The sequence below is a fragment of the Geotrypetes seraphini genome, chromosome 2 (genome assembly GCF_902459505.1).
Source record: "Geotrypetes seraphini chromosome 2, aGeoSer1.1, whole genome shotgun sequence".
Lineage (NCBI taxonomy): Eukaryota > Metazoa > Chordata > Amphibia > Gymnophiona > Dermophiidae > Geotrypetes > Geotrypetes seraphini.
The window spans coordinates 103,318,533-103,334,420 of record NC_047085.1 but is presented as its reverse complement, the minus strand read 5'-3'; the positions used below and the strand labels follow the sequence as shown (position 1 = coordinate 103,334,420).

Below are 15,888 nucleotides of genomic sequence, written 5' to 3'. Positions count from 1 at the left end.
TGTCTACCACTCATTTTTCTAGATTTATGAGCCTAGGATTGAAAAATCAGTGCTAAGCTCCTTGCTTATAAATTTATGTCTACCACTCATTTTCCTAGATTTATGAGCCTAGGGTTGAAAAATCAGTGCTAAGCTCCTTGCTTCTTTTCCCTGCCCGAAATCCACCCTTGCTGCACCCACTTGTATTTAAAATCTGCCAATCGAGATCACCGCCCTACCCTGGCCATCTCTTAACCCTGTACTTGCCCACCCAAACTCTTCATAAGAACATAAGAAAGGCCATCTCCGGAACAGATCTTAGGTCCCTCAAGTCCGGCGATCCGCACACGCGGAGGCCCCGCCCAGGTGTGCCCTGGCATAGTTTTAGTCCTCATATCACTCTAAGCTTCTCGTAAGGAGATGTATGTCTAGCTTACTCTCGCAACATCATTAGAGAATGACATGGGAACAAATTTTTACCTGTCCCCATGGGAACTCATTTCCCCATCCCATCCCTGTGAGTTCTTTTCCTGTCCCTGCCCCATTCCTGTAAGCTCCATCCTCCTGATCTGCACAAGCCTCAAACACTTTAAAATCATAAGTGTTTGAAGCTTGTGTGGTTAAAGCAGAACTTACAGGACTGGGGCAGGGACAGAAACAGCGACAAAACTCATGGGGATGGGACAGGGAAGAATTTGTCATCATGTCATTCTCTAATCAAAATGTACTAGTAATCCCAACTTCCAGACACATCACATATGAAGGAATTCTCCGCATCATCTTCTCCATAACAGGACCTACACTCAGACTTGACACCTCGTTAGACAAATTTAAGATAACACTGAAAACCTTCTTATTTAGGGATGCATTTGGATAATTTCTCAAATCCCTTTACTCTCTTCTCGACCTACCCAAGATGCCACCCTGCATAACTACTTCTACCTCTTATTCTCCTTCCTCTCAATCACCGCAGTTAAATCTTTCCTTTATTTTCTTTTCTTCCTACCTCCTTAAATCTTTTACTATCATGATCAATTACTATGTAAACCATATTGATGCCATTGTGTAATGCGGTATATCAAAAATACATTGAACTTATATTCCTAAGTTTAGGAGTTTAGTAAAATTTTGAGTATAGATTCTAGGCGCCCAATTTAGGAGTATAACTCTGAAAGCTAGAAGCATAATCTCTTATAATAAAACCCTAAGCGGCACATGCGCACTCTTATCGGTGTGCTTCCATGATCTGTAGGTCCGTGGCCGGCAAGAGTGCGCATGCGCGCTTACTACGGCCCCACGCACGGAAGAGATTTTAAAATGCGGCACTCCCTGCTCTCAGCAATGGCATTTTTTGCACGGCGGTTTCCCCAGATTAAAAAAGAGACTATGGCGGTGGAGATAATAGGGGAAGCTGAAGAAGTCAGCTGTTTGCAACGGCCCTGCACTCGCGGTCTCGCTGGCTCCCTTGCTGGGGTTTTTCGCGGTGGCGGCTCCTCTTGCCTCCGGCCCTGTGTCTGGGGCTTCTCCGGGGGCTGGCTCCCATGGAGATGTTGTTTTTCTGTTTGGGGCTGCGGCGGCGGCTTCTCTCGGGAGCTGCACCAGCGTCGGAGACCTCTCTGATGTCACAACGGCAGAGACAAGGCTTCCGACAGAGGGGTAGCATTTTCGTGGGAGCCGGCCTTCGGAGAGGCTTGGGACGCGGGGACGGATGCGGGAGGGGCTGCCGCCGCGAAGGGCTTTGGTGAGGAGCCCAGGCAGACCGCGAGTGTGGGGCCGTTGTAAGCGCGGATCGGTCGAGGAGCCGTCGCTACCCGAGGCTTTGAAATTGCTCTCCCACCTTATTCACTTCGGGATGATGATGTCACTCCCTTCCTCCCCGGCTCTGCCTCTGCCCAGGTTCAAAAGCAGGAGAGGCGGTCAGCCTGCACTCTCTCTGTCTCTCGCTCCAAAATCGTGGACGGGCTCAAGAGTTACATTAGACAGCTTTCATCGCCCTGAGCCCCCCCCCTTTTTTTTTTCTTTCCGCTCCCTAGATTGAGACTGTGCAATGAATTTCTCTAAAGAGTCCAGATTGTCTCTCCAATTAAATGTTAACATTTCATATCTAGCACCCGTTAATCTAACGGGCTTAAACACTAGTTTTTTGAATATCAGCCTTTCATTTATAGATGATCTGGGTAAAAAATTTCATTTAACATCATTATAAAAATGTGAATTTGACAATTAAACTCAACGGTCAACAATCTAAAACCATTCTATAGGTGATGGTTTGAAAGAGGTCAGCCTTCAGTTGCTAAGGGCTCTTTTTACTAAGCTGCATTAGCATTTTTAGCGCACGCAGCATTTTAGCGCATGCTAAACCTGCGCTACGTGGCTAGAACTAATGCCAGCTCAAAGCTGGCACATGGCAATTTAGCGCATGCTATTCCGCGCATTAATGCCCTAAAGTGGCTTAGTAAAAGGAGCCCTAAATCCTGAAGCCATTTTACATATTGTAAACATTTGCCTCGACCCTATAGAATTCTACAATACTAAACAACCAAAAAATGGTGGGAAACTCTTTTCTAAAGGTCTTAATTTTTCAAAACATGCTTTAATTTTTATCCAATAGATTAAAGGATTAGACATGACAGACTACATTATACATAGAAAGCAATTTTCATACCACTGGCACTGCTGCAGAATTTGTAGGCACTTTTTACCTATGGATTTTCCATTCATTTTCAAAGTGAACGTAAGCAGGTACTTTCATTTTGTTAACTGCCTAAGATAAAAGTACCTTAGATAGTTGCATCTGATTTTTCTGTGGGCACTTCTGTGGGCATGTAGCTCTGAAAATACAAATCCAGTGTTGCACTCCCTAACCTAGGGGCCCTTTTACTAAGCTGCGGCCTACACTAATTCATACTTAAGGCAGTACCATGGGGTGCGCTCAAGTATCCTGCGATGGTTTTGAGTTCAGTGTACACTACCCATTGTGAGGAATTAGACAGGCTCCAGAGTACAATAGTCATGGAAATGTCAGAATCCCACACACATATCTGACAAAGATGCACAAATTACTCACACTCTAACCTGGGCACAGATGTAATTTACTTTATTATGATTAGCTCATACTTTCATACAATAATAGAAAAAGTTATACAAAATAGGAATGAAAACTAATCAGCACAGAGTTCTCAGGAAAATCATTACAAAAGGATAGGCAAACAGTGGTATGTGAGACGAGACAAGATAAGAGAGTCAAAGACAGAGAGGGGGTTTGTACTCCTTGCAGTGTCCTCAAAGTCAGAAGAGAACAATAAACCCCTGCTGAACCTAGCACCTTATATTGGTTTCTCTATGACAAGGCTGCTCAATTCCGGTCCTCGAGATCTACAGGCAGGCCAGGTTTTCAGGATATCCACAATGAACATGCATGAGAGAGATCTGCATACCAAGAAGGCAGTGCAGGCAAATCTCTCTCATGCATACTCATGCATAAAATTATTTGTATAAGTGTATTTATAGTTCTCATTAGCTTCATTAGAAGAGAATTGTTTAACCATTTAAGGCTATTTATTGGTGAAAGTGGTTCCATATTGAAAGCATTTGATGGATATTCATTGTGGCTATCCTGAAAACCTGGCCTGCCTGTAAATCTTGAGGACCGGAATTGAGCTGCCCTGCTCTATGACATGTTCAGAGTAAGAACATTACATATTCATTAGGTCAGGCAACCTTGGTGTAACTCAGGTCAGGACAATATAAATTCCTTTTCATCTCTTTTCATGTTCCTAGCCAATCTCTGGATAATGCCATATCCCTGGTAAATAACAAAACATGAATTGGTCCTTAGTTGGAGGGTCATGAATGATGAGCAGGGGATAAATTGCCACACATATTCCTTTAGTCATGGGATTCACTTTGCACTCTTCCTGAACTTCAGGTCTTATCAGGAATGAAAAAAATAGAATGAATGGAAATTCAGAAAAAGAACTGATGGGAACATTAGAGATTCAGGAAGACAGGCACCTGGCAAGATTGCCATTAGCTCTAGATAAAAATTTATTGTAGTAATTAAAGAATAAAGGATTCTTAAAGTCAGAGAAAGAATCATGGAAAAAGAATTGAACATCAAAGACTTGCTTTCCAAGATTCCTCAGGAGCTAATCTTGTGACCTCTTCAAAGGCTCAGTGTCCTGAAGCCTTGAGCATAGGCATCCTGCATCCTCAATTAGATACCTGCTGCATTCATATCAGTTCTTCTGTGTGCAAAGAGGGTTTACAGTGAGAAATGTATTTCATATATCCCACTATAAAACCATATCTTCTCATCTTCCCCCTCTCCTGTTTACTATGACCGAGGGAGAGGACTCTCTGCATATGGGGGCACTAATAAGAAGCAAGTCATACAGGAGAAGCCAGGGGGAGAATGTAGTTAGGACATGTTTTTGTAAAAGGGTCCCATAGTCTCACCCCTGAAAAAACCTGCACAGTATAGACAAAAGTGCATTCCTGAACCATGCACTACTGCTACTACTACTTGAAAAGTACCCTCATAATAAATTTTGTCAATGAAGAGGGTGGTCTGCATCATACTGTTTCCTATTTGGTTCATATGCATTTTACTAAACCAGTTGCTTTGTACCTTGAGCACATACAGAGGTCTTCCTTCATATGATTTTCCAATGGAGAACATGGATATAAGATCTGAATGAGTTTTATTCATATAATACATCCAACTTTGAATCTAAAATAAATACATAAACACAATTGATGTTAATGGCTGTGTTCAGTGAAACAGAATGTACCAGTCTTTCACCTTTTCCTTCATGGCATAAGAGCAGTAGGATATGAATAAGATCTATGGAGATCCATCATACACGAGGGGGTGAAAAGTTCTCACCCAACCAACTAACTTCCTAAATACTGAGCGTTATTTTGCCACTGTAGCTGAAAAGAGTGGTATCTTATTTCATTAATTGCCAATTTGCAGAAACAAAATTCTATGTTTTTGACATTTTTTTCAGATCATTCATTGAACCATTTCCACATCTTTCTCTTTTTGGTTGGGCTGAGAACTTTTCAGCACACTATCAAGGGCCATGATTGTACAAGAAAGACAGATGGATTAGGGTACCTAACTGTAAAATATTTTTCTTGCCATACTGTATGCCCTTTTCCTTTGAAAGCTATAATAAATAAATGGAGGAACCCTGAAGTACTTTATGACAGGCAAATAACCTTTTGCTTTCAATCTAGAAAAATATTACAAGAGCAACTTACAAAATTTACAGTACTCTCTGGTGGAATATTAGAAAGAAATCACAGACAGGAGAGGGTGTGAGCTGGGAGAGTTAAATCAATCAAAATCAATATATGGGGAACTCACTGTTAAATTCTGTGATATATATATATATATATATATATATATATATGCATTAATAATTAATCACAGGATCATATGCTATTAAACTTCTAAAACAATTATATATGTGTAATATGAGGTGCTCAGAACCAAAACCCAATGCCAAGTGTTAAACAAACATAGCAAGGGTTGCCAGAGGGACCATCACGGCACCCACTGTCCCAGCCACCTATAAATACAGATATTATCTACAACGAATGCTCAATACAAATACATATAACTTATCTCAATATCCATGGTGGCAGTGGCTTTTTATCAGCATTCTTTGCTGCTTAAATATGTTATTATAATTGCTGAAGTTGATCTTATAAAATCAACTCGAATTTCCATATGGACGCTTCATCAGGAGGGGTAGCTCATTCTCAGCCATTACTACCGGCTGGGCTCACAAACCCCAGACTGATCACGGTTTCAGCAAAGGCAGATCTTGTTTGATGAACTTACTGCACTTCTTTGAGGGAGTAAACAGGCATAGAGACAAGGCCAACCCGGTCGACATTGTATATCTGGATTTTCAGAAGGCATTTGACAAGATTCCGCATGAACGACTACTTCGGAAAATTGCGAGCCATGGAATCGAGGGTAAAATACTCACATGGATTAAAAACTGGCTGGAGCATAGGAAATAGAGAGTGGGAGTAAATGGACAATACTCAGACTGGGGGACCCGTGCTCTTCAACAACTTTATAAACGATCTGGACATAGGTACGACGAGTGAGGTGATTAAATTTGCGGACGATACGATGTTATTCAGAGTAGTAAAGACACAGGGGGACTGCGAAGATCTGCAACGTGACATAATCAGGCTCGAGGAATGGGCATCAACATGGCAGATGAGGTTCAACGTGGATAAGTGTAAAGTGATGCATGTCAGTAACAAAAATCTCATGCACAAATACAAGATATCCGGGGCAGTACTTGGAGAGACCTCCCAGGAAAGAGACTTGGGAGTTCTGATCGACAAGTCGATGAAGCCGTCCGCACAATGTGCTGTGGTGGCAAAAAGGGCGAACAGAATGCTAGGAATGATAAAGAAGGGGATCACGAACAGATCGGAGAAGGTTATCATGCCGCTGTATCGGGCCATGGTGTGCCCCCACCTGGGAGTACTGCATCCAGCACTGGTCACCGTACATGAAGAAGGACATAGTACTACTCGAAAGGGTCCAGAGAAGAGCAACTAAGGAGGAGTTGCCGTACAACGAAAGATTAGAGAAACTGGGCCTCTTCTCCCTCGAACAGAGGAGATTGAGAGGGGACATGATCAAAACGTTCAAGGTACTGAAGGGAATAGACTTAGTAGAAAAGGATAGGTTGTTCACCCTCTCCAAAGTAGGGAGAACGAGAGGGCACTCTCTAAAATTGAAAGGAGATAGATTCCGTATGAACATAAGGAAGTTCTTCTTCACCCAGAGAGTGGTGGAAAACTGGAACACTCTTCCAGAGTCTGTCATAGGGGAAAACACCCACCAGGGATTCAAGGCAAAGTTATACAAGTTCCTGCTGAATCGGAACGTACGCAGGTAGGGTTAGTCTCAATTAGGTTGCTGGTCTTTGACCAGAGGGCCGCTGCGTGAGCGGACTGCTGGGCACGATGGACCACTGGTCTGACCCAGCAGTGGCAATTCATATGTTCTTATGTTCTCTCTGCTCATTATTGTAGATAATATCTGTATTTATAGACGGCTGGGACAGTTGGTGCCGTGATGGTCCCTCCAGCAACCCTTGCTGTATTTGTTTAATACTTGGCATTGGGTTTTGGTTCTGAGCACCTCATAATACACATATATAATTATTTTAGAAGTTTAATAGCATATGATCCTGTGATTAATTATTAGAGTTAAATCAATAACATCTGCTATGTAAAAACACTAGCTGGGCTTTTTCAGGGACTGTCTGGGCTCTTCTTTTCCAGCTTAACTTTTAAAAGACAATGAGTCCCAATTTAGCAACAGAAAAGGAGTCTGTATGAGTTACTGTATTTGTGTTTAAAGATAAAAGGACGAGACCTGGTGCAGATAATTGAACCTTCAGTAGTGACTTAGATTACAATACTTTCATCCTAAGTACTTGAGTCTTTTTACAACAGTGCCAGAGAAACAAAGGTAATAGGGAGATCTTTCCCTTTGCTTAAATTTAATTTCTTATATAATGCATGCAAGCCCTTTTCCTTTGAAAACTACAATAAATAAATGAGGAAACCTTTTAGTACTTTATACAGGCAAATAACCCTTTGCTTTTGATCTAAAAAAATAAAATGCAACCATAATATTACAAGAGCTCTGTGCCTATAAAAGTTCAAGGCGATTTACAATTAGACAAGAGCCCATGCATCATGGGGAACTTGGAGAAGAAGCTGATATAACATTTTAAAACTAAGACGAGACAAGACAAGTGAGGGGCTTGCGGGAGAGCTGATAGAGGTAGGACAGTAAAATTCAGGGCCTGGAAACCCTTGAAAGTCTAAAGGGTCATCCTGTTGGAAGGCGGTTGCTGTAAAGGAATGTTTTCAGTTTTCTTCTAAAGTTCAGGTAGTTGGTTTCTGATCTTGTGTCTATGGGAAGGCTGTTCCAGTTTTTTTGTTGTGGCATAGGTGAATAATGTGCTGAATATGCATTTGTATTTGACTCCCATTGGAGAGGGGAGGATCATCTGGAGGTGTCGAAGATTCTGACAGATGAGAGTTGAAGTTCAAAGAAAATATGGTTTATCACATCCGCTGAGTTGGTGTGGTATATCTGGTACAGAATGCAGGATGTTTTTGAACTGTATTCTGGGCGCTACTGGTAACCAGTGCAGCTTATGGAGGTAGTTGGATATTGCATCGTATTTTCTTAAGCAGAAAATCAGCCTGATTGCAGTGTTTTGTATTAGCAGCAGTCTGTGTAGTTGTGTGGTACCCAGGCCTGTGTATAGTGAGTTGCAGTAGACCAGTTGTATGAGGATGAGCAATTGCACCATGATGGCAAAGTGGTCCTTGTCGAAGAAGGGCCTGATCAGTTGCAGTCTTTTCATGCTGTAATGTTTTTTTCCTGAGATTGAATATTTGAGGCGAATAGGTGAGTGTGGAGTCTAGGATGATACCAAGTACTTTCGAGGTTTCATATATTTGGAGGTTGGTGCCCAAGGGTAGGTTTAGTGAGTTGGGAATGGTTTGCTGTGGTGTAAGGAACCAGAGCAATATGTTTTTTTTGATGAGTTTAGTTTGAATTTGTTGTAGATGGCCCAGTTAGATATTTTGCTTATGTAATTTTCAGTTTTTCTGGGATATTGGTGGAGGCTGGCTTAATCGGTGTGGTAATTAAGCACACCAGTTTTCAGCCAGTCAACCCCCCCCCCAAATAAAAAAAACAACATTAAGAGATCAGCATCGAACTGTTAGAAAGTCTAGTGATGCCTAGGTGGAGGCACATTCCCATGCATAAGGATGCCTATGTCTAAAAGTAGGTGTGGTTATGGGTGGAAAATGACTTAGCCGTCATTAGGCTTCAGACATAGGTGCCTCCAAATTAGGCGAGGATGAGACGCTAGGTGCAGATAATTGAACCTTCAGTAATGACTTAGATTACAATACTTCAATCCTAAGTGCTTGAGGTTTTTTTTTTAACAACAGTGCCAGAGAAACAAAGGTAATAGGGAGGTCTTTCCTTTTCTTAAATTTAATTTCTTTTATAATGCATGCAAATCCATAAGCTATTGAAACAGTGTACCTTCAGGTACAGTAGGTATTTTTCTGACCCTGGAGGGCTCACAATCTGAGAAGCCCTTTTATTAAGTGTGGTAAAATCTGGGCTTAACGCATTTTAACATGACACTTTTCTAGGATTTTTCTGATCTGAGGAAGAAGGGGTTACCTTCAAAAGCTAATCATAAACTACATCAACCATAGTGCAGTTTTACAAAACCATAGTGCAGTTTTTAGCACCAGATGAGGCAGTAATAGCTCTGACATTCCTATAATTCCTACGAGCGTCGGAGCTGTTACCACCGTGGCTGGCGCTAAAAACCATGCTTGGTTTTTTAAAAAGGCGGGGGGGGGGGGATGTTAGTCCAATAAAAAAGATATTATTTATTTCTACATTTTAACTAGGATTTTTAACATTTGCAGGTCATGTGCTAATGTCCACATTAGCATGCAAGACCTGCATAAACTTAACGTAGGAGCTCTTATGACTTCCTATGTAGGAGGTGCTAGCTGGGTAATTCTATAAATGGTGCCCTAATCGTCATGTAATGACTCCTAAGTTTGGGACCCATACCCAAATTTTATTTTTTAATTGGCTTAATTGGCATGGTAATTGACCATGCCGTTTTTCAGCAAATCAACCCCCCCCAAACATTAAGAGTTTGGCATTATATTGTTAGAAAGCCTAGTGATACCTAAGTAGAGGAGCCCTCCCATGCCTAAGGATGCCTATATTTAAAAACAGGCATTGTTATGGGCGGAGAATAGGCGTGGTTGACTTAGGCATCATTAGGCGTCAGAAATAGGCGCCACCAAATTAGGTGAGCGAAAAGCTGGCCTAATGGAGCGGAACCTATGCCACCTAAATATGCTAAATGGCAGATTGACAATCATGCCAAGTGGCGCCTACAATGCAGGCAACATTCGGTACCGTTTATGGAATCTGGCCCTAGGTACTCCCATATTACTCTCCATTATCCAGTTAATGTGTGTTAATCATAACTGCGCTAGCTGGATAATGCAGGAATGCACACTTTCTGCCCATGATACACCACCTACAAAATATATATATTTTTAAAAAATTGACAATTTATTTCTGTGTCTTTTTAACCCCTCCCCCCTTTTATGAAGCCACATTAGACTTTTTTATTGCCGGCCACGACAGTATTAGCTCTGACGCTCATAGGAATTCTATGAGTGGTGGAGCTAATACTGCCACAGCCAGTGATAAAAAAAAGCCTAAATCAGCTTCGTAAAAGGAGGGTGGGGTGGGGGTTAAAACATCGATAGTCTATCAATCATTCTAGGTGGATTACACAGGTACATTCATAATTACAACAAACATACTCATCACACCAATAACACAATAATAAAAACTCAGCTTCTGCAAAGACAGTCAATAATTATGTAGCTTCATACGTCTGCTGAAACAAATTTTTAATTTTTTTTTTTTAATTTTGCAATGTTCTTAATGATGCATCAACCAAAATACTGCAGAATGTTTTAATACATTTCTACAGCAGCCTGTTATTTGCATGCTTACCACGTGTTAAGGGTCAAATTTGTACCTGAGATGATGGAGAATTAAGTGTCAAAGATGATAAGGAGCAACAGTGGGATCTGAATAGGGCTTCTGCTTAAACTATTAGGTTACTCACTTCTTTCAATTAAGACTGGCACCCTCAACTGCATTCAGCTGCTGGGAAAAAAGGTATACCTTTCACACTTTCTCCGTAATATGGCAAACCTAAATGTGAATAATTCAAGTTTGTAAGGAAATTCAAGCTATAGTTATTGTATATACATCAGGGGTATTTATTATTTCACTCTTGCCAAATTTTAAAAATGTGTTTCTAGCAGAAGCAGGAGTACTCTCATAAAACATTGGAAACTCCTGTCCTCTTTGATCTTTAGAAACTTGAGCAGTCTTTTAATCTTTTTTACAATGCATCCTCTGCAGAATGATGCAAAGACTATTTTTGAATCAGATGAAACATAGAAACATGATGGCAGATAAAGACTTATGGCCCATCTAGTCTGCCCATCCGCAGTAACTATTTTATCCCTTCCTCTCTCTAAGAGATCCCACGTGCCTATCCCAGGCCTTCTTGAATTCAGACACAGTCCTTTGTAATTTAGGTTCTGGAGAAAGGAGCGAAGTGACACATACATAAACAATTAGAACTGCCAAAAAGGGAGAAACTGCTGTTGCCTTGCCTATTCTGAGAATGCAAGTATTTTGTTAGTATATTCTTCTAATGGTTCAATGAAAATTATAAGAGGCCAATGCAGAAAGCTAATTGCATGGGCTCCTAACACAAGTGAAATGCCAAACTTTTGCTCACTGATGCAGTAAACAAATGAAATGCAAATAGGACCTGAGTAAAAGTCGCACACCAGATGCATGTGCATAAGATTCTGCACTAAGGGCAGTTAGTACTATGTGCACATCTGGCCAGAAAAGCTGTATTGATGCACATCTGTACATGCGCTGGAATGCTATTCTGCGCATAACATTTTTACAATACCAATATTTATGCACAGAACATCATTCCCTACAACACTTTACCTAGATGTTCAACATACCAATATAGTCGTATTTTTGTATGAATTGGATCATCAGAAGTTGTTCTTCAATTAGCACTCCATATCAAGGTTAATCAAAATTAACATCTATATCATCATTGATTCAGTTTTTCTTGGACGCTTACCTTGGCATCTGGTATCGATGATTTGGATTATTCTTCCCAATGTGCATTACTTTGCATTTGTCCACATTAAATTTCATCTGCCATTTGGATGCCCAGTCTCCCAATTTCCTAAGGTCTGCCAACAATTTTTCATAATATGCATGTGTTTTAACAACTTTGAACAGTTTAGTGTCATCTGCAAATTTATGTTGTTATGTACTATTGAGTCACTGTTGACTCATGCTGACCCTATGGACAGTTGCCCTGAGCTGTATTCAGTTATTAGTCATGTAGCTAATTCTTGATAGAGGGGTTTCCATAGCTGTTGAGAGGAGACTGAGAGGGGACATGATAGAAACATTCAAGATGCTGAAGGGAATAGACTTAGTAGATAAAGGCAGGTTGTTCGCCCTCTCCAAGGTAGGAAGAACGAGATGGCACTCTCTAAAGTTAAAATGGGATAGATTCTGTAAAAACGTAAGGAAGTTCTTCTTCACCCAGAGAGTGGTGGAAAACTGGAACGCTCTTCCGGAGGTTGTTATAGGGGAAAACACCATCCAGGGATTCAAGACAAGGTCGCACAAGTTCCTGTTGAACCAGAACATACGCAGGCAGGGTTGATCTCAGTTAGGGCTCTGGTCTTTGACCTGGGGCCGCTGCGGGAGCGGACTGCTGGGAGCGATGGACCACTGGTCTGACCCAGCAGCAGCAATTCTTATGTTCTTATCACATTTCCATAGCTGCTGTCATTTTTTTGATCCATCACATTGTTGGTCTTTCTCTATTGCACAGACCTTCAACCTTGCCATTGATATCTTCCTCTAATGATCTTTCACTTTGCATGATAAGTCCTTTGTGTGAAACTCAGGGCCTCTTCTATCAAACTGTGCTAGCAGTTTGTAGTGCGGTGAGCCACGCTGAATGGTCTGCGCTGTTCCCGACGCTCATAGAGTTCCTATGAGCGTCGAGAACAGTGCGGGCCATTCAGCGCGGCTTTCTGTGCTAAAAACTGCTAGCCCAGTTTGATAGAATAGGCCCTCAGTCTTGTCATTTAAGTTTCCAAGGAAATCTTAGGTTTGATCTCTTCCAAAAATGATTGATTTGTTTTTTAGGCAATCCTGTTCGTTTGTCTTGTCTGTTTAGATTGTAAGCTCTTTCAAGCAGGGACTGTCTTCTTTGTGACTCTGTACAGCGCTGCATACATCTAGTAATGCTATAGAAATAATTAATAGTATAGTAGTAGTCCACTGTACATGCAATATTCTTCTGCAGCACTATAATTCAAAGACATTGATTTTCTTCCTAACTTGATTTTTCTCTGCTCAACTTTTTCATCCATAAGGTGTTGTTGAAACTACAGTACAATAGTTTGGAAAAGTTGGATAAAAGCAAAATATACAAACTCTCACATTCTTTATTAATATAAACTTAAAAACAAGAACTGCAGTTACAACAGGCCAGTTTCCTGTGCTTATCTTATCTAATAATATTTAATGTACCTTATATATGTGAATATAAGATGATCCAAATATAAGTCGTTACCCTTTTTCCACCATAAAAAGAGGAAAAAAAAAGGTTGACGCGAATGCTAGCTTGTGTGTGTATGTTTAATATTCATGTGCCCTGCCCTGCTGAGATTTGCATCCAGCCTCCTTCACTCCCTGCGCTGCTAGGCTCTCCACCCTGTCCCCCATGCCTCCTTGCTAGGATCTGCACCCTGTCCCACCTCCCTGTCCTGTACCCTGTCCCCCCTCTCTCACGATGTCCTGCAGGCCTCCACTGAACCTGCCGTATGACCTGGTGGTCCAGTGGTAGGCCGGGAAAGGAGGGATCCCTCCCGTCTCTGGTCCGGGCTTATATGGTCAATTTTTTTTTACCTCCCTCCCGCCTCTTCCCGCTTACCTTTTTGAATCCCTAGTGGCCAGTGGAGTAACAGGCAGGAGCCTACCACTGCCTACAATTGGGATGCTGTTTATAAAATTTGTCCCACAATGTTTCATGCAGATCTGCATAAGGAACATGGCCATGGGATGGGCATGGGCAGGTCAGGGGCATTCCCTTAAAATACACAAAGTGTTAGAGAATAATGAGTATTCATGCACAGCTTGTGTGCTGAGATTTATACTTAGTTTCAGTTGGTAAGTGACCAAAGATGAGCATGGATCCTAGAGCTATGCACTATTCTATATAGGGTGCCTGTCCCAGAACACACCTGTTATATAATACCATTCAGCGCCAGGTTGTAGCACTATCTGCTGAATCCAGCCCATCCAGTACATACCTCTTCCAGTGAATGGTATGCTTCATAATTATATCCTAATACTGCTCTCCGGTTTCTAAGGGACTGCACCCCAATTTGTTTCTCAATCAAATTCTGCAGGTTTGATATGAGGACCCTGGATTAAAGAAAAACATAAATAAAATAGTCATTAATTGCAAGAATAGAGAGTTGCAGAAGACGCAACTTGGGTAAGGAGTAGTAAACCAGTGAACAAAGAATGTAATGAATATGAAAGTTATGTTTTCTCATTCTGTGGCAAATTTCTTTTGTAAATATTTGACCCAAATATTCAAAAAGTCCTCTGAGTGCGGCAGCACTATCTGGGCAGTGCTACGGTGGTCCAAAAATGGAGTTTGAGCCATCCTGGAAGTTAAATGGGCACCAGCTGTATTCAGCGCTGGTGCCTGCATGACACCGCTTAAATAGCAGTCCTAACTTTGTCCAGTTTGGCTTACTATTGGCTATGTTCGCATAACTTCGAGGTATTGCTGCTGAATTGGATATTCAGTGCCAATGCCTGGATATGGAATTTTTAAATATAACAATGATCTGTGTTAATTTTATCATGATGTAATTCCTGGTAATGACATGTCTTTTAAAGATGATTCTAAACTGCATTAAACTCCTGTTTGGGGTAGATTAGCATTTCATAAGAAATAATGTAAAGTAATTGAATATTTAGATTTAATTTAGCCAGCAGTAGCCAGCATTAAAAAAAATGTTTACTGCCATCAGACGAATATTATTATATTTGAGTTCAATAATCTAAGACAAAAATAGTGCTTGAACAAAGACGGAAAAATGTTTCTTTGAAAACAAAGAACCTATATTACAAAATTGTCAAAGTTTGAAAAATATTGTCCTTACAACTACATTGACATGGGGCTTGAAAGATAATGTTGTGTCTAAATAGATAATTGTCCAAATAGCTTAAAAACAATAATCTTAAAAACAATCCACAAAGGGTGTATACAGTCACATGTGACCCACAAGATAAGAACCAAATAATGTATACAATAAAAATGACCCAACACGGGCCGTGTATTGGCAAAATAAAAATGCCTTACTCAGGGGGTCTTATAATAATAATTTTATTTCTTATATACCGCTATACCAGAAGTTCAAAGCGATTTACAACAGAAGTACATACAGACAGTGTTTGAGATACAAAATTAAAACAATCAATCTGAAATACAATAACAGTTAAAAGAGTACATCAGTTAAATCTAAATTCTAAAAGTTGGAGCAGTGGCGTAATTAAGATGTGGACAGCTGTTGGGAAATTAATAATGAGATAGGTAGAACATGATTTGAGATTTAGAAATTGTCAAACAGACATGTCTTCAGTAATTTTCTAAAGTCAACATAAGAAGTGGCCTCAAGTATGGGTTTTCCAAGCCATGTGTTCAATTTAGCTGCCTGGAATGATAACATTCTATTAGAAAACTTCTTATATTGACATGATTTCAGGGGGGGATAATTAAATAGATTTATTCTGTGGGTGCTCTTATTGGAACAGTTTAAAGTGAACTGAGAGGCAAGGTAAGCTGGTAGCATCCCAAAAACAGCTTTGTAGCTAATGCAGGCAAACTTGAAGAGAACTCTAGATTCCAAAGGCAACCAGTGGAGTTTTTGAAAATAAGGGGTAATATGTTCCCATTTTTTTAAACCAAAGATTAGACGGACCGCAGTGTTCTGAATTAATCTCAGCTTATTAATTGTTTTATTATAAGCTCCAAGGTATATAATACAGTAATCCAGGGAACTCAAAATGGATGATTGTACTAGTAAACGAAAAGACGATTTGTCGAAGAATTTTTTAATAGGGTTCTAGGCTGTCTT

At 40.6% G+C, this 15,888-nt stretch overlaps 1 protein-coding gene across 1 annotated transcript in view; it reads right to left on the bottom strand.

Annotated features, from left to right (window-relative positions):
* The window catches only part of CPA6 (carboxypeptidase A6), a 165,386-nt gene that overhangs the window by 39,573 nt on the left and 109,925 nt on the right, over positions 1-15,888 (bottom strand). The window contains exons 4-5 of the mRNA XM_033933670.1: positions 14,047-14,161; positions 4,610-4,711 (exon numbers count right to left, since the gene is read on the bottom strand). Of these exons, the coding sequence (XP_033789561.1) occupies positions 4,610-4,711; positions 14,047-14,161 (217 nt within the window). The remainder of the gene's footprint in view (positions 1-4,609; positions 4,712-14,046; positions 14,162-15,888) is intronic.